At 49.3% G+C, this 19,845-nt stretch overlaps 1 protein-coding gene across 1 annotated transcript in view; it reads right to left on the bottom strand.

Annotated features, from left to right (window-relative positions):
• ITPR2 (inositol 1,4,5-trisphosphate receptor type 2) overlaps window positions 1-19,845 on the bottom strand; it is a 318,547-nt gene that overhangs the window by 216,943 nt on the left and 81,759 nt on the right. The window contains exon 3 of the mRNA XM_088454805.1: window positions 11,865-11,980. Coding sequence (XP_088310931.1) covers window positions 11,865-11,980 — 116 coding nt within the window. The remainder of the gene's footprint in view (window positions 1-11,864; window positions 11,981-19,845) is intronic.

The following is a 19,845-nucleotide window of genomic DNA, read 5'->3' as shown; positions in this document are numbered from 1 at the left end:
ACCTCTCGGTCGACACCACTGGAAGAACGTATGCCACACGCGATGGTATATCCTCGCGGAAGACGGTTTCCGAGCTCGTAACATGGTACGCACCACAGAGCTGGAAAACCCCCGGGACCTCAGCATGGCCGTCTCAACAGCCACGCCGTCAAAGACAGCCGAGTCAGGTCCGGGTGAAGGCAAGGACCCTGAGACAGAAGGTCCGGTCGTAGCGGCAACCGCAGAGGACTGTCCACGGACAGACCCTGAAGGTCTGAGAACCAGTGCCGTCTGGGCCACGCGGGAGCTATCAACAGGAGCGTCCCTCCTTCCTGTTTGAATTTCCGGATTACCCGTGGAAGAAGGGAGACCGGAGGAAACAGGTATGCGAACCGGAACGTCCACCGGACGGACAGAGCATCCACCAGAGACGCCCCTTCGTCTCTTGTGCGAGACCCGTACACCGGCAACTTGTTGTTATGCCGGGACGCCATGAGGTCGATTTCTGGAAGACCCCACCTGTCCACCAGTAGTTGAAAAACGTCCGGGTGCAGGGACCATTCCCCCGGATGAACGTCCTGGCGACTTAGAAAGTCCGCCTCCCAATTTAGCACTCCCGGGATGAAGACCGCTGATATGGCCGGAAGATTGCATTCCGCCCAAACCAGGATCCGAGAGACCTCTACGAGAGCCGCCCGACTGCGAGTTCCTCCTTGCCTGTTTATGTAGGCCACGGTGGTAGCGTTGTCCGACTGGACCTGCAACGGGTGACCCTGGAGAAACCGCTGTGCCTGCTGGAGAGCATTGAAGACCGCACGGAGTTCCAAGATATTTATTGGAAGCTCCGCTTCTGTCGGCGTCCACCTGCCCTGGAACAAGTGTGGACCCGAAACTGCTCCCCGGCCCCGAAGACTGGCGTCCGTTGTCAACAGGACCCAATTTGGAACCCAGAACGGACGTCCCTTGTTGAGGTGGGTCGTCTGTAACCACCACGCAAGGGACAGGCGAACCTCCGGGGTGAGCACAATCGTCTGGGACTTCAGAGACTGAGGCAGCCCGTTCCACTTGGACAGGATCAGGTGCTGCAGAGGTCTGGAGTGAAACTGGGCGTATTCCACCATGTCGAACACCGACACCATGGAGCCCAGTAACCTCATCGCCGAGTGTAAGGACACCCGGCGGCTGTGCAGACAACTGCGCACCCTTGACTGTAAAGCAGAGATCTTGTCCTCCGTCACGAAGATCCTTTGCTGTCCCGAGTCCAAAAAGGCTCCAAGATGCAGAATCCTCCGAGACGGGATTAGAGTGGACTTCTGCCAGTTGATTAGCCAGCCGTGCCGTTGCAGCAGTGCAATGGTCAGGTCCAAATGGCGTAACAGGAGCTCTGGAGATCCTGCCACCAATAACAGGTCGTCCAAATACGGCAACATGCAGACTCCCTGCAGCCGCAGAGAAGCCGCCATGACCGCCATCACCTTGGTGAAAACACGTGGTGCTGTCGCCAGGCCAAAAGGTAACGCCCGAAACTGGAAGTGGTCGCTGCGGATTGCAAACCTGAGGAACTGTTGATGGCGCAAAAGAATAGGGACATGCAGGTAAGCGTCCTGTATGTCCAATGACACCATGTAGTCCCCAGGTTCCAGCGCCAGAATGATGGACCGTAGGGTCTCCATCCGAAACTTCGGGACCCGCAAAGACTTGTTGAGTGCTTTGAGGTTGAGAATCGGACGATATGACCCATTGGGTTTCTGTACCAAAAATAGATTTGAATAGAAACCCTGGCCCCTCTGGGAGAATGGAACAGGCACTATAACTCCAGCCTGGAGCATAGTGTGCAATACCTTCCGCAGCTCCGTAGCCTTGTTCCGGTCTGATGGTAGACCCGTGGTGAAGAATCGAGCCGGGGGTCTGTGCCGGAAGAAGAGGGCGTATCCGTTGGAAACCACCTCCAGAACCCAAGTGTCTGTCGTAGTGGTCGACCAACACTGGGCGAACTGTAGCAGGCGGCCTCCCACCCTGTGATCCCCCAAAGGGAGGCCCGGACCGTCAGGCCGCAGGCTTGTCATCTGGCTTGGGGGCCGGACGTCTGGTACTCCATGCCTGCTTCCGGGGCTTGGCCGATTTCTTAGGACCAGCCTGTCGAGGAAACGACTGTGGTTTGGGCCTGCCCTGGGCCATAGATGACCGAAAGGACGATGGTCCAGAACCAGAAGGAGCAGCGGCCGACGGGAGACAAGCCGATTTGGCTGCCGCCAGCGTGGCCACAATCTTATCCAGATCCGGACCGAAGAGAACTTCTCCGGTAAATGGCAACGCCTCCAGATCCTTTTTGGAATCTGCGTCCGCCTTCCAGGATCGCAGCCACAAGGTGCGATGAGCAGCTACCGCTGCTGAAGAAATCCTAGACACCAGAGTACTAATGTCTAGGGCTGCCTCGTTGATGTAGGTGGCCGAATCACGGAGATTGCCAATCAACTCCGCCTGTTCGGCCGGACAGTCGGAATCAAAAGAAGCCTCTAATGAATCCGCCCAGCGCTCCATCGCTCTGGCAACCCAGCAAATGGCCATAGCCGGCCGTGTTGCCCCCCCCCCGCAAGGGAATAAGCGGACTTCAGGCAGATTTCCACCTTGCGGTCCGTAGCATCCTTAAGGGAGGACATGGATGGCATCGGCAATGTGGCACTACGGACAAGACGGGTCACGTGAGAATCCACCTGTGGAGGGGATTCCCACTTTGCAAAATAATTATCTGCGAATGGATAAGCCACTGCCAGGCGTCTCTGCGGCTGGTATCTTTTGCCAGGCTGTTTCCACGCCTCCTCTAAATGGTCCACCAACTGACCCGAAAGAGGAAAGACTGTGGCATCGCCCTTCACATCCTTGAAAAAGGCATACTTAGATTTAGCCGCTGGGGGAACTTCGTCCTCAATCACCAAGGCTGTGCGGACCGCCCGAATAAGTCCAGGAATATATACTTTGGACTTAGCATCAGCGTCCTTCGTATGGAGAGGTTCCTGATCGTAAGGATCCAGAATCTCCCCATCATCAGACATCCCCTCGTCATCCTCATAAGGAGCCGACAGAGACGCCACCGGCAGTTTATGCGGCCGCATCACAGACTCCCCTTGCAACACATCCGACAAGTGCTGTACAGAACTCGTCAGGGAGTTAACCCACGCTGGCTCCTGAGAAACCGGGAGTGGGGAAATAGGGAGACTGTGGGGTACCACCAATTGTCGTGGGAAACCCTGCATGGGTGACGACACCACTGACTGCTGGGATAAACCCATCGGTGTAAACGCGGGCTGCGGAGCTAACTGGCCCACTAAGGCTGTAAGCGCCTGAGCGAAACAAGCCCAGGGCAGCTCCTGTACCGGTGCTGTAACCGTAAGAGGCCGCGCCATGGACAAACACTGCCGGCAAAGGCCCTCCGCGCTACCCTCCCCCTCCGCTAACGGTACTTTACACGTAGTACACTGTAGCCGGAGGGGAAAATCACCTTCGGACATGATGGCACCACGTATGTGACCTCTCTCACCAATTATAACTTAAATAGGCGAGAGACCACCCTGCAGCATCGCACCGCAAGGGCTTAGCAGAAAGAACAGGGACAGTAATAAAGCTGACAGTTTAGAGAAGAAAAGTTACAGGCAGCGCTAGCACAGTCACATACAATGCAAAGAAAACCAATTCCTGCACTAACAGCGCTGATCACTCAACTACGCAGACACAGGGCCTGGTAGGACACAGCGCTGCATACACAGACCTGACCACAGCGGAGGAGAGGTATGCGGGGGGACCCAGACCACGATGCTTCCGTCCAGCGCTTCCAGCAGCGTTCACCATGCGTTCTGGAGAAGATGGCCGCCGAGGAGCAGAGAGGAGGCTGGCCTGGGGGAGGAGCGCTGCCACAGGACCAGTCGGCAGCATGCAGAGAGGGCTGTGTGCAGCGGGGGAGGCGCCGGCTGTGAGACAGGGAAGGCGCGCTCCCCTGGCATGCATTTAACCCCTGGGACACCGCAGCGCTACCGCTCTGCTGCGGTCCGCTGTCCCAGGGGGCAGTGGAAAGCGCAGGTTGGTCGCCTGGCTCCACGCTGCAGCCAGTCCCCAGGGAGCCCCCTGTCTGGGGACTTAGGACCATGTGACCAGCGGGGACCCACCGCGGGACCCCGCTGCTTACCTTTGTCCCCCTTGGATCCGGCCATGGTCCGGAACATCTGGGGTCACCGCTAGCTGTGACCCCAGATGCTCACCAGCATCCCCGGATCGGTACCGGCGTTCTGGTACCGGCGGGGGTGTAAGGAAGACAGCATGGACGTCAGGACTGACTGTCCATGCTGTACATCCAGATGTGCAGCCACAGCTGCACTGAAGAAAGCTTCAGGGGCTCTTCTAGCCCCCACTCCGACAAGTGCACCCGACGCCGGCCGGGCACCAAACTAAACTGAGGTGCCTTGGCTCGGGGGCGGGGTATAGGAGGGGGACCTAGTGCATCCTGGGAGGCTGAAAAGCTTAACTCTATGGTGCCCAGCGACTGACGTCACACCTATACCCAAGGTATCCTGTGGAACCCTATGGACCCTGAAGTAGAAAACTGGGGATAATCACTTATTATAAGGACACAGCATCAATAGTACACAGACAATACAACACATACACTATCACTGAGGATAATCACTTCTTACAGGGACACAGCATCAATAGTACACAGACAATATAACACATATACACTATCACTGGGGCTAATCACTTATTATAGGGACACAGCATCAATAGTACACAGACAATATAACACATATACACTATCACTGGGGATAATCACTTCTTACAGGGACACAGCATCAATAGTACACAGACAATATATAACACATATACACGATCACTGGGGATAATCACTTATTACAGGGACACAGCATCAATAGTACACAGACAATATAACACACATACACTATCACTGGGGATAATCAGTTATTATAGGGACGCAGTATCAATAGTACACAGACAATATATAACACATATACACTATCACTGGGGATAATCACTTATTACAGGGACACAGCATCAATAGTACAGACACTATAATAACTGGGGATAATCACTTATTATAGGGACACAGCATCAATAGTACACAGACAATATAACACACATACACTATCACTGGGGATAATCACTTATAGGGACACGGCATCAATAGTACACAGACAATATAACACACATACACTATAATAACTGGGGATAATCACTTATTACAGGGACACAGCATCAATAGTACAGACACTATAATAACTGGGGATAATCACTTATAGGGACACAGCATCAATAGTACACAGACAATATAACACACATACACTATCACTGGGGATAATCACTTATAGGGACACGGCATAGGGTATAGACAAGGTAAGGATAAACCAGATGAGAATTACAATTTCACCATGATAAATTATATCAGTTCAGTTATCTACTAAGTTTAGAAAATATAGAAGGAGGAAAAGTGACATATGAATGGAAATTGGTCTTTTTCTACTTTCAGTGGCAGATCTAAGCTGCAATGGTTCTGGTGTACGCGCCCAATAGCAGATCACTACAGCCAGAGAACAATAAGGGAAACACTCCTTACGGCAAATGTTACACAGCTTATATCACAAAATGATCATTGCCATTGGCCAGAATTAAGTAATGGGGTTATCCACAGCTACTGGGACAGTTGTCCTAATGGTTACTATACAGCCGGCCACGCCTCAAGGAAAAAGCTTAAGCTGGCAACACATGGTACATACTCTCGGCCCAAGAGCTGGCACTCTGTTGCATAGCACAGATGCCAATTGGCCAGATCATCTCCTGTGCATTTCTATTGGTCTGTAACACCACTATAACCTGCACACAGCACCGGATGATGCCGGGAAAAAGGTTTCGGCCTGCAATTACCAGGACGCCACCAAGAAGGAAGGAGAGATGGTTTAAATTTTATTGCTTAACCAGAAGTTAACAACACTGCCTTGCCAATGGCAAACCATTTCATTCATCTATTTCAGCCAACCGTAATGCCATTATGCACTGTGCATATTCCTTGCAGGTCACAAAACGCAGATATCGTCCCTTCTTGAACTTCCAAAATATCTTCATGGAATTTGCAAACTGGTATTCTAAGATACGGCTGCTTTACTGCAGACCTGCGCTGCCCATTAAAGACTGATCCCAGCTTCAACAGGGCCGCCTGTAGCACGCCATCGCTTTTACAGGGACGATCCTGCTTGTGATCCCAAATATTCTTTTCATTGCAAACTGACCCACGTTTAGGTCCTGGCCAGCCTCCTTCAGGAGTCAAATGCTTCCTAATCTTTCCAGAGGGGGGCAGGAGGAATCTGCCTTAATAGAGAAAGAGATTAGAAACCAGCAATTAAGATTGATGAACCCGTCACAGCATGTGTCCTCCAATACAAAAATGTAGGGACTAGTTGAGCTCAAAAGGCCAGCACAACTGCCAAAACTTCTAAAACTAAGGAGACCCCCTGCAACTGGATTATTATTACAAAGCCATCATTACAGGATCATCAACATCATTATTATCAGTCTTCCCTTAAGTATAAGAGAAAAAACAAAACAAAAACAAAGGAGTGGACAAAAAAGTACTCATAAAAAAAACACACAAAAAAAAAAACATACATAAACATATATATATATATATATATATATATATATAAATATACACACACACATATATATATATATATATATATATATATATATAGTTTTTATTTATGTTTCTTTTTAAAAAGGGACTGTAACCTTATGTTTATATTTCACTTTGCACTTGTGCAAGTAAAATACTAAAGGATACAAGAACAAATTCATCATTTGATAATCTGCGCAATAATTCACTTGTTTCGATGAACCAGCACGCAGCCAGCTTGGAGATGCTATAACTCCCACGCGACGAGGCCTTGAACTACATACTCGGCTGGCACAACCAGTGCATATTGTTAGTGTGACTCTCACACTCACCCTCCCCCATACACACCACCAGCTTCCTCCCAACACATACCAGTGCCTTGGTCAGGAACTGAACTCCTGACCTCCAGGGCTGTGAGGCTGTAGTGCTATCCACTACACTAACCGTGCTGTCAACCCCAAAATGATGTATGGAGTTATGTCCTAGCTGTGCATTATTGCTAGTATGCATTATGTTACACCTACGGCTACAGACTCTCACACACTGTAATTGTAGCCTACAGGCCCTGGTATGTCTCTGCAGGCCTATGGTTAGTGTGGCCCAGAATGATTATCTAATACAGAGGGATATTAGTACTATACATGGTAACAAACCATTATTAGGTTCACTGTGCAAAACGTTAGTCTTTATTTCAGTGAAATTCTTCTACAGGGACATAAAGAGAGGGAATGCTGGGAATGTGAGCACACGATTACCTGATAACCCCTAAGGGCCAGGACTGGAGCCGTAGAGGGTCAGAGTGCAGCTGAGGTGTAGGCCTCATATTGGCCTGGGTCAGGACTGGAGCCGTGGAGGGTCAGAGTGCAGCTGAGGTGTAGGCCTCATATTGGCCTGGGTCAGGACTGGAGCCGTGGAGGGTCAGAGTGCAGCTGAGGTGTAGGCCTCATATTGGCCTGGGTCAGGACTGGAGCCGTTGAGGGTCAGAGTGCAGCTGAGGTATAGGCCTCATATTGGCCTGGGTCAGGACTGGAGCCGTGGAGGGTCAGAGTGCAGCTGAGGTGTAGGCCTCATATTGGCCTGGGTCAGGATTGGAGCCGTGGAGGGTCAGAGTGCAGCTGAGGTGTAGGCCTCATATTGGCCTGGGTCAGGACTGGAGCCGTGGAGGGTCAGAGGCAGCTGAGGTGTAGGCCTCATATTGGCCTGGGTCAGGACTGGAGCCGTAGAGGGTCAGAGTGCAGCTGAGGTGTAGGCCTCATATTGGCCTGGGTCAGGACTGGAGCCGTGGAGGGTCAGAGTGCAGCTGAGGTATAGGCCTCATATTGGCCTGGGTCAGGACTGGAGCCGTTGAGGATCAGAGTGCAGCTGAGGTGTAGGCCTCATATTGGCCTGGGTCAGGACTGGAGCCGTGGAGGGTCAGAGTGCAGCTGAGGTGTAGGCCTCATATTGGCCTGGGTCAGGACTGGAGCCGTGGAGGGTCAGAGTGCAGCTGAGGTGTAGGCCTCATATTGGCCTGGGTCAGGACTGGAGCCGTGGAGGGTCAGAGTGGAGCTGAGGTGTAGGCCTCATATTGGCCTGGGTCAGGACTGGAGCCGTGGAGGGTCAGAGTGCAGCTGAGGTATAGGCCTCATATTGGCCTGGGTCAGGACTGGAGCCGTAGAGGGTCAGAGTGCAGCTGAGGTGTAGGCCTCATATTGGCCTGGGTCAGGACTGGAGCAGTGGAGGGTCAGAGTGCAGCTGAGGTGTAGGCCTCATATTGGCCTGGGTCAGGACTGGAGCCGTGGAGGGTCAGAGTGCAGCTGAGGTGTAGGCCTCATATTGGCCTGGGTCAGGACTGGAGCCGTGGAGGGTCAGAGTGCAGCTGAGGTGTAGGCCTCATATTGGCCTGGGTCAGGACTGGAGCCGTGGAGGGTCAGAGTGCAGCTGAGGTGTAGGCCTCATATTGGCCTGGGTCAGGACTGGAGCCGTGGAGGGTCAGAGTGCAGCTGAGGTGTAGGCCTCATATTGGCCTGGGTCAGGACTGGAGCCGTGGAGGGTCAGAGTGCAGCTGAGGTGTAGGCCTCATATTGGCCTGGGTCAGGACTGGAGCCGTGGAGGGTCAGAGTGCAGCTGAGGTATAGGCCTCATATTGGCCTGGGTCAGGACTGGAGCCGTAGAGGGTCAGAGTGCAGCTGAGGTGTAGGCCTCATATTGGCCTGAGGGAGGCTCAGGAGATGGAGGACACACAAAGGGTCCCAGCATAAATCTTTCTGCGCCAGGTTTTGAAATCCGAAGTAAAATACAGGTGACGCTGCAGCTGGTATTTATTTTAGGTGCTAAACACACTTTCTAGAAGCCTAATAAATGAGAGCTGATGCGGATGCTCCAGACACCAATGTATGTGAATGGATCCGTATACGTGATTTTTGATCAGCATTTGCTTCACCTTCATTTCAATGTTGCTGCCGTATTTAGAGGCTGCAGCGCTCTGTACAACAGACCCGAGTCCTGTGGGAACATCCATTAAGTACACAGCATACTTGTGCTACAGAGACTTTGAGAGGACACGTTTATTCCTCTGTTAAAGCAAAAGTATTAATTTACATTTTTAACTAGCGTTGTTGCGAGAACTGCATACCTCCTCTGAGAGTGCCTCATGCCTCAGTGATGTCACAAGTTCCTAGTAGCCTGGGAGGCTGCAGACTCATGAATGCAAACATGCCGTCATTCTAGGTTATGTAAAAATGAATGTTGCGGCGGCACCAACGGGCGTCCAATCTCTACGACCTAAGGGGGACGAGTGCGTTTCCCAACTTAACCCAAAGGGAACAGGACTGAAAACAGGAGAGTATCGGGCGCTGAGTAGGAAACTTTATACATCATAACATCATTGTGGCACTTCTGCTATGCAAAACTGGTCCCTTACCCTCCATAAATGGGAGCCCTGCAATATAGGACTGTTACAGGAAGTGTCAGCATTTAAGGCAGAGGTGGGCAATGAGCAGCCCTCCAGCTGTTGTTGAACTACAAATCCCAGCATGCCTTGCAACCGTTTTAGCATGGCCAATTAGCAAAACTGTGGCAGGGCTTGCTGGAATGTGTAGTTCTACAACAGCTGGAGGGCTGCTCATTGCCCACCTCTGCCTTAAGTGCTGACACTTCCTGTAACAGTCCTATATGGTCAAAGTGGTCAAACAGCCTCTTACCCAAACATGAAATATGGGCTGCAACTGGCAAATAAGGGATGACCCAAAAAAAAATTGATACTCAAATGATTTTGTTAGATTAATGGGATCATAATACAACTCACTATCGTCATAGATAAATTACATTTAAATTACACTCCCTGAGGAAGCGGCGAGGTGCTGAGAAACGCGTCGCAGTTTCATTTATCTATGACAACAGTGAGTGCAGTTGCCAGTGACTAATATAGAATGCAGACCCTAGCCCTTGGTGGCCAGTATACAATGCAGACCCTAGCCCTTGGTGGCCAGTATACAATGCAGACCCTAGCCCTTGGTGGCCAGTATACAATGCAGACCCTAGCCCTTGGTGGCCAGTATACAATGCAGACCCTAGCCCTTGGTGGCAAGTATACAATGCAGACCCTAGCCCTTGGTGGCCATTAAACAATGCAGACCCTAGCCCTTGGTGGCCAGTATACAATGCAGACCCTAGCCCTTGGTGGCCAGTATACAATGCAGACCCTAGCCCTTGGTGGCAAGTATACAATGCAGACCCTAGCCCTTGGTGGCCATTAAACAATGCAGACCCTAGCCCTTGGTGGCCAGTATACAATGCAGACCCTAGCCCTTGGTGGCCAGTATACAATGAAGACCCTAGGCCACCCCTAACAAGGTATAAGTGGTCAAACAACCTCTTACCCAAACATGAAATATGGGCAGCAACTGGCAAATAAGGGTTGACCCAACAAAAAATTGATAATCAAATGATTTTGTTAGATTAATGGGATCATAATACAACTCACTATCGTCATAGATAAATGACATTTAAATTACACTCCCTGAGGAAGTGGCGAGGTGCTGAGAAACGCGTCGCAGTTTCATTTATCTATGACAACAGTGAGCCCAGTTGCCAGTGACTAATATACAATGCAGACCCTAGCCCCTGGTGGCCAGTATACAATGCAGACCCTAGCCCCTGGTGGCTAGTATACAATGCAGACCTTAGCCCTTGGTGGCCAGTATACAATGCAGACCCTAGCCCCTGGTGGCCAGTATACAGTGCAGACCCTAGCCCCTGGTGGCCAGTATACAATGCAGACCCTAGCCCCTGGTGGCCAGTATACAATGCAGACCCTAGCCCCTGGTGGCCAGTATACAATGCAGACCCTAGCCCCTGGTGGCCAGTATACCACACAGACCACAATTCCCAGTGGTCCAGTGTGTAATACAGTGCCCAGCCCCCAATGATCAGCATACAATACAGAGCCCAGTTTATGCTGGCCAGGTGCACCCTGAAGACCCTAATCCCGGCTGCCTCTGTGCTTAACCTGCGTCTAGTTCTTAAACATATAAAATATTAGAGCAGAAGTTCCCTGTCTTGAAAGCAATCTCCCTGAGGACAGGGTGGTGCTAACACAGATTTCTGATAAAAACCACCATCGCCCCACCCAATTCTCCCTTCCAACAAGGCTAGGTGCGACACACGATCCTGCAGACCAGGCGTATTACCAGACACTACAGCTAGGTGCCACAGACAGCACTGTGCTCCCTTCCGCTATTAGTGCAAGATCTACAATACAAAACAGGTCATAAAGAAACGACCGATGACAAAAGAAACAGGTCACATTAATTTCCGTACAAAGGAAAAACGAGAACCTGCCACGCAAATGCCGCCCTCTTACAGGGTCACAAGACGCACGGATTTCTGTTCGTTGGCGGCTGTTTTAGTGGAGTAGCAGTGTCTAAGGTATGCACACAACGCCGAGGTATCAACGTCACCGAGCAAATCTCCCCACGTGTCTCTCTATGGTCATTCGGCAGGATCGCAACAAAATCAGTCCGTGTGTGGACAATTTGCTCTGATCCCAGTGTCAACCAGTGACGACACACTTGATACGAGGGCACGTTGTTAGAGCTTAGGATGGATATGGTTGAGGGAAGAGGGGCACACACACACACAGCACAACTCAACTGACCAATCACATTTACTTGCAGCGGCGGACGGCTCTCAATCGCATTTGAAGGCATCCGAAGCCCATTTACGGACTCACCTGCAGTTTCTTTAGAAGCGCGGCCTCGGTGTTGTTCCCTTGTTTTGCCTGTTTCGCTTTCCAGAATTGCTTCTGAGCTGAATATCGGTTCATAGGACAGACCTTAAACAGACAATCTAAACGCAAGACAGAAAGGTATATTAATACGACGAAAAACACACCAGGCAAAGCAGAGAGAGTGTTATAATTGGTCAAATAAAATTTACCGCAATGGGCACAGGGGTGGTTGTGTTTGACCCCCCTTTTCATAGGCAAACGCGGGGGGGGGTTCCGTCTGCCTGGAAACCCCCCCCCTCCCACACCATGACGACAATAGAAATAGTAATATAATAGATTGTTCCTAGCGCTGCATGTTCTCCTCAGTATCACAAATAAAATAATTAGCACCACCTGTGGATCTTTTAACATGTATCAGTCAGTAATAAAATAACCTGTGCACCAACTAGGAGATCTGGAAAACATGCCATGTTAGGGATGCGCTGCTATAGAGCCCAATATGTACATATATGTCCAGGGCAGTGCTAGGTCCTTCTGCTGCTCCCCCAGACTCCAGGAATTGCTCTCATGCCCTGCAATGGTGCCCACATCTAAAATAAAAACATCCAGCTCAGGCAGGATGGCCCTACTGGCGCATCTAATGGGTTACTGTGATCGCTGGTCCTGTATATGCTGGAATTATGACACATAATACACTTTGTATGTAGCATATTAAAGCTGGATAAGTGGTAATTATACCCTCTTCATGAACTGGCCACACTCACTCTAAAATCAGGCATTTGGAAACCCCCCCTCTAGAAATCCTGTGTTTGCCACTGACTTCCCTGCTCCCTGTCATTTAACGCTCGCCTGGGGCCCATTCTCCCAATGATGTACAATACACTCCCTTAATGTCTGGCCCATGACCACTTCCCTTACCCCAAAGCTCCTATACTGAGAGTGGATTATCAAACACGAACGACATTGAAAAGATGTACAGAAAAATGAGAAGTCTCTAGTTTAGGATGATTTCTATTTTATTGGTGCTCGGTAAAGCGCTGCAACAGGAACATTATTATAGAGTCCCCTCTTAATATTTCTGCTGCACGCCGCAGTAGCGTTACATGTTCGGGGTTCAGAAAACAGTGGATCGCCCCACAAAATGCCCAGCGTCCAATTAAATAAACGTAAGTTTCACATGTGTGAAATCCGAAATGGTTGCAAACAAACTCCAGAATTATAAAACTTCTACGGCTTTATTTAAAAACGTGACAACGTGCAACAACTGTGGTATAAGAACAAAAACGAGAAATCCCAGAAGCCCCGTCCTCTGCTAGACTGATCAGACCTATACTAACGTAAGGCGGTGTGACCTTTAGTTCCCAAAATGTGGGATATTGTGTTATTGACTCTTCTCCCAGATCACAGCCCGCACGTAATCAGCCTTTCCCAGCTGCTCTATTCCCAGCACATCAAAGGCTTCCCCGTCTCTGTTATATGTTACTTACACGTCCTTAGATGTGACATTAGGGGTTTTACATTTAAATGAGAACAATACCGACCTGCATGGGATAAAACAAACCACTGATATCTCTATCGCTGTGCATTTACATTATATACAGTACATCTATACCCTACGCGCCAGGGGAAGAACTATGGGAGACAATGGAGGCGCCTGCCGCCGGGCTCCAGCTCTGAAGGGGCACATTGTCCACAACATATTCACCCCACTTAGGGCTGTAACTATGTACCCGGAGTATGTCGCCCAATACATGGCACATCTTCCCGGGACCTGAGAAGCCACCATACACTAGTGGAGAGCTCCATGTCAGACCATCAGCTGCTGCCTTCATCTATTTATAGGCTGTCTGCATGCGAATTGCTACATTACAGTGTCAGCAGCTGTGACGGGGGGGGGGGGGGCACCAACTTATAACTTTCCTACGGGCGTCTGGGATGAACTTACGCCACTGCCGGGCGCTCAGATTCCCATCCACAGAAGTGTTACCCAGCATTTTATTTTATTTATTTTACATGACAATTGTATCCCAGAGTACGGTTATGACTTAGGATTGGATTATACTGCTACCTCAACAACGCGCGTTTCATGCAGTGACGCGTTTCACACATTTTGTTGCAGTTTCTATTGTGATTGGCTATGTAAGCTTTTGACTTGTCAATTTTATAACGCTCGGAATGGCTGCAAGATAGTTCTAGCTCCACCTACTTCAAAGGTAAAACGAATAATAGAAATCAGACTTGGAATTACAAGTGTAAGTAATGCGCAGGTAAGTGTTACGTTCACCTTTTTAGCAAAGACTAGTCTATAAACACACACAGGGAATAGAATTGATAAGGAGCGGTCACTACATAGCAGGCTGAGAATGGCATTCGGTTTGTTTTTACCAAGCTGCTCAGGTTTGTGAAGAGCAAGTATAGAATTATACAGCAGCCTCTGTTATCATGTTCCTGCACATTCCTCTGCATCACACACAGAAATTACCACCTTGGTGTAAGCAGTAAATAATGACGAGCTCAGCAATAATATAAATCCACCAGGGACTGTTATACTGTAGACTGTACTTTACATTTAGCGGACTGAACAAATATAAGAAATGTAGATACGTAAACAGTCCTGTCCTCTACACAGCTATGGATTACAGATTGGACACAAAAGGTTACATAAAATGCAAGCTTGCCAGCAGGACCCATGTACCTCTCTATCTATTTAAGACTAGTCTTGCTTTATTAATGCTTTGTTACCAATTGTAAAGCGCAACAGCCATGGCCCGTATTCAATTTGAGCTGAGCCGCAATACTTTTTCGCCTCCCGGACTTTTCGTATACATCGCAACAATAGTATAAACATCCTCCCAAAATGTCCGGGAGGCTCCTAAATTTCCCAGGAGAGCAGGCCACCCTCCCAGATCCCACCACTACCCTGGTGAAATGGGGTTGGCCGTGAGGTCATAGTGGTTCTGCCCGCAATGACACAATTCACGCCACTGTGCAGCAGAGAGCAAGGCCATCAGGGGACGAACAAACTGCACCCCCCAGAGGTTCCAGAACTAGGCAGGTATGAAATCAGAGGTTAAGCTAACATCCCTCTGCCACGGGAGGTGCATTTGTGTGAAAGAGGTGTGTGTAGCTGTGTCAGTGTGTGTGTGTGTGTGTGTGTGTGTGTGTATCTGTGTTAGTGTGTGTCTGTGTGTGTATCTGTGATGGTGTGGCTGAGAGATGAGATAGGGGGGAGGCGATGCTGGGGGGCGGTGATGGTGTGGCTGAGAGATGAGATAGGGGGAGGCGATGCTGGGGGGCGGTGATGGTGTGGCTGAGAGATGAGATAGGGGGCAGGCGATGCTGGGGGGCGGTGATAGTGTGGCTGAGAGATGACGCAGGGGGAGACTATGGTGTGGCTGAGAGACGATGCAGGGGAGGAGGTGATGGTGTGCTGAGTGAGAGAAGACGCAGGGGGTGGAGGTGATGGTGTGCTGAGTAAGGCGACGCAGGGGGTGGAAGTGTCGACGCAGGGGGTGGAGGTGATGGTGTGCCGAGAGACAAAGCAGGGGGTGAGGTGATGGTGTGCTGAGAGATGACGCAGGGGGTAGGGGATGGTGTGGCTGAGAGACAACACAGGGGGGAGGGGATGGTGTGGCTAAGAACAACGCAGGGGGGAGGTGATAGTGTGGCTGAGAGACAACACGGGGGAGGTGATGGTGTGGCTGAGAGATGACATGGGGGGGAGGTGATGGTGTGGCTGAGAGACGACACGGGGGGAGGTGATAGTGTGGCTGAGAGACAACACGGGGGAGGTGATGGTGTGGCTGAGAGATGACATGGGGGGGAGGTGATGGTGTGGCTGAGAGACGACACGGGGGGGAGGTGATGGTGTGGCTGAGGGATGATGCAGGGAGGGAGATGATGGTGTGGCTGAGGGACGATGCAGGGAGGGAGATGATGGTGTGGCTGAGGGACGATGCAGGGAGGGAGATGATGGTGTGGCTGAGAGATGATGCAGTGAGAGGATGGTGTGGCTGAGAGATGCAGGGGGAAGTAAGTTACACAAGGGAATGAGTCTGGTAGAACCGCTGTCGTATGATGACGATCTTGTTAATATTCCTACACAAACAGGCATCTTCCGGACGATGTGACCTACATGAATAGTGAATACTGACTGAAGACGCAGTCTTCCCAGAGAGGATACATTTCTTCAGAGGTTCCACATTGTGAGACACTACCATATAGGTAAGGTGCATATAGAATGGAAAGGAATGTTCCCAGAGTGACTAGAAATGGGTGGCGCGCCATGTTGTCACGTCCCATTTTCAGTGATTACGCCTCATCGGTATGTGACCACGCCTATTTTTTTCCCTGCACGCCTTCAGCGCAAACATATTCCATTATGTGTTCACGTGTGTGTGTGTGTGTGTGGGGGGGGTGTTCTTCAACTTGCCCTGGGCTCCAAAGACCCTAGTTACATCTCTGGTGCCTACACCTGTACCTGTCAATTCTGATACTGCCTGCAGCGATATGCTGGATATGTTATATATATATATATATATATATATATATATCTATATATATATATATATATATCTATCTATAGGGCCACTCTTACCAAATAGTGATATTCATGTTATCACTGGTTACTAATCTTAAATGGTGCTCCAACCAATCAGCTCCTGTTCTGTGTTTGACAAATGACAGTTAGGAGCTGGTTGGTTGGAGCACCATTTAAGATTAGTAACCACTGATAACATGAATATTACTCATTGATAAAATAGGCTCATAGTATGGATTTGTGATTGCAATATTAATAGCTAGTATATAGTACACATCAGGGGACATGATACAACAGAGGCTTAAGCATTCAGTATGAGTTCATAAGATAGCAATATTACTAGTATACAGATGTATATAACTGATTAATAAATGTTCTGTTCACTCTCTTTTCATCAATGCAGTAGATAATTACATATTATTGTTTTATCCCTATTGTCTATTCCAGTGATTCCCGGTCCTCAAGGCACACTAACAGTCCTGGTTTTAGTGATATCCATGATTGTTTAATCAAAATAACTGAGGCACTAATTAAGTCACTTGTGCTCAAGTATGGCTATCCCTAAAACCTGGACTGTTAAGGCCCCCTTAAATCAGAGATTGCTTTCAGCAATCGTGCAATTTGCAATCGATTGTGTATAAAAATCTTTCCCTTTTTCAATCGATTGCAGAATTGCCACAATCAATTGAAAAAGGGAAAGATTTTTTATACACAATCGATTGCAAATTGCACGATTGTTGTAATCAGTCCCTGATGAATGGGGGCCTTTAGTGTGCCTTGAGGACCGTGGTTGGGAACCCCTGGTCTATTCGTTCTTGCAGACATTAGACTGTATAAAACATTGTAGGACACTAGTAACATCGTGCGAGCAGCAATACATGACATTGAGATCTGTGCTAATATTTTGATTAATAATAATGATGCCTACAAAAGCCGTCACCTGGCAGGGAGAGGTCTAATATTTATTTATAGCTCATGCAGCCAAAATCAGGGAACCTATAAAGTCCAATCGAGGTCACGGGTGCTCAGAACAGACAGAGAAGGCGATAAAATACACAAAACACAAAAGAGTTGACAAAAGATACAAAAGAAACTGGATCTTCATAACTAATCTGTGTTCATTTTTCGAACGAGACTAAGGGCCATATTTACAAAGCGGCGGCTTAGCTTCTCGGCGGGTTGTAGCTGAAAATTTAAAGAGTCACTCACATTCAATCTAAAGCTCGGTGTGCTTTTCACGGAATGCGAGTGCCGCTTTAAAATGTTCAACTCCAACCCGCCAAGAAGCTTCGTAAATACAGCCCTAAAACTTAGAAGTCTTATTAGAGCAGAAACATATTTTGTCAAATTGCGCTATTACCGTCTTATTTTGATTTGAAAGTATCCCAACGTAAAAAGATAAATTTAGCGCAAGATTCGGTTAAAGCGCATGAAGGTATGGCCGCGTGTGTAGTAATCCAAAACGATTTACGTCCAACTCTAAATGAGGCCCTTATAAACGCATTTGTAACGTACACACAATGGAGGCCGTCAGATTATGAGCGGAACCTATATTTGGTCGCAGCTGACAAAATTCCCAATAGGACATTTGGGACAAAATATATCACACCCCTGATACGCTTACACCATGCCCAAATCTACCCAAGCCACACACAAGTCCGCCAACCATGCCACCTTTTCAGCAAGACATTCCATTTCTGGCAGAGCTGAAAGTCAGGAGTGCTGGCAGGTGTAGAGTAAGGCCGTCAAATTATTAGGATATCATGCCTAATAGATGTGCCTCGTGAGTCAGTGAGAGTGCATAGGATGAGCCTGTACTGCCATGAGCAATGTAAAGTGGGGCACGAGAGGGGGAGCAGTGTCTCGCGGGGCACGAGAGGGGGAGCAGTGTCTCGCGGGGCACGAGAGGGGGAGCAGTGTCTCGCGGGGCACGAGAGGGGGAGCAGTGTCTCGCGGGGCACGAGAGGGGGAGCAGTGTCTCGCGGGGGCACGAGAGGGGGACCTGTGGGGCACTCTCAATGTAGACCTGCACCTGCCCTACCCTTGCTGCAAGTGATCTATCTGAAGCCCAGTAGATCTCTGCAAACCTCTAAACAGCAGCAATCCCCCCTTCAGGCTCACAACACGCCCCCACAAGGTGTGAACACCCAGTTACACCCACTAAGCCACAAGCAGCTGACATGCAGAACGAATGTCAATCGCCTGTAGTTGCTCACAGCAGTATATATTCTGCTCCAACGCAAGTACAGTTGCTAAGAGTCGCGGGATCCGTCCTCAGAGTGGACCTACGCACAATTCTGAAGAGGCGTACGTGTCCTGTTATTTTCTGTACTGAAATATAGTAATTGTAACTTCTCTGAGATTCCACCATTGTGATCTGCTATGAATTGCGGCTGGTGGAATAAACGGAGGGTGGGACTTCTTCACAGAGTAGCAGCTCCTGATTAGAGGGGTGACACGTCCATCAATCTTTTCTTTTTGTCACCCAGCAATACAGCCCCCAAGACTGTTTGCTGTCATGGTACAAAGAGTGCAGGAGATATGTAAATAAAAACCTTGTATATGTGGACATACATTCATAGTAATTGGAATCAGATGTAAGAAAAGAATAAAAAACAATGCATCTGAAAACAAGATGGAAGCTTAGACTGTGCCAAGACTGCAAATGTGAAGAGATCATATAATACCAGAATGTGCCATGTTGGTTTGGTTCCTCAGGAAGAAAGTGAGGATACAATGAAATCACATCACAATGCCGGCCGAGCGTTTCCTATTTAACATAGAAAAAAAACTGAATTTGAGCAGAATTTAAATGGAATTTAAGTTGAAAAAAGGACACTAAAGACTCCAAACCAGAAAGGTTTCAGATATATCCCATGAAAGATATATACACAGTTTCCTGACACTGTAACAAACCCATAATTTCACAATAAAATAGGTGTAGAATTGTTTTTATGGGGCACTTTTAAAAATCAGAAAGTGCAGTTGCAGGTGAGTAAGCGGGAGGCAGGTGAGCAGGCGGAGGCAGGCGGGTAAGCGGGAGGCAGGGGAGTTATGCCGGAGGCAGGGGAGTTATGCCGGAGGCAGGCGAGTTATGCCGGAGGCAGGCGAGTTAGCCGGAGGCAGGCGAGTTATGCCGGAGGCAGGCGAGTTATGCCGGAGGCAGGCGAGTTATGCCGGAGGCAGGCGAGTTATGCCGGAGGCAGGCGAGTTATGCCGGAGGCAGGCGAGTTATGCCGGAGGCAGGCGAGTTATGCCGGAGGCAGGCGAGTTATGCCGGAGGCAGGCGAGTTATGCCGGAGGCAGGCGAGTTATGCCGGAGGCAGGCGAGTTATGCCGGAGGCAGGCGAGTTATGCCGGAGGCAGGTAAAAAGACACAAAATAGAAATGTTTTGCAAGGGTGTATTTCTTGCACTTTTCTAAAGAGCTTTAATGAAAGTGAGA

This window comes from Taudactylus pleione, unplaced genomic scaffold (assembly GCF_031769625.1).
Source record: "Taudactylus pleione unplaced genomic scaffold, aTauple2 ptg000634l, whole genome shotgun sequence".
In the NCBI taxonomy this organism is placed as follows: Eukaryota; Metazoa; Chordata; class Amphibia; order Anura; family Myobatrachidae; genus Taudactylus; species Taudactylus pleione.
The sequence above is the reverse complement of the archived record's forward strand: the minus strand, read 5'-3'. Positions and strand labels throughout refer to the sequence as shown.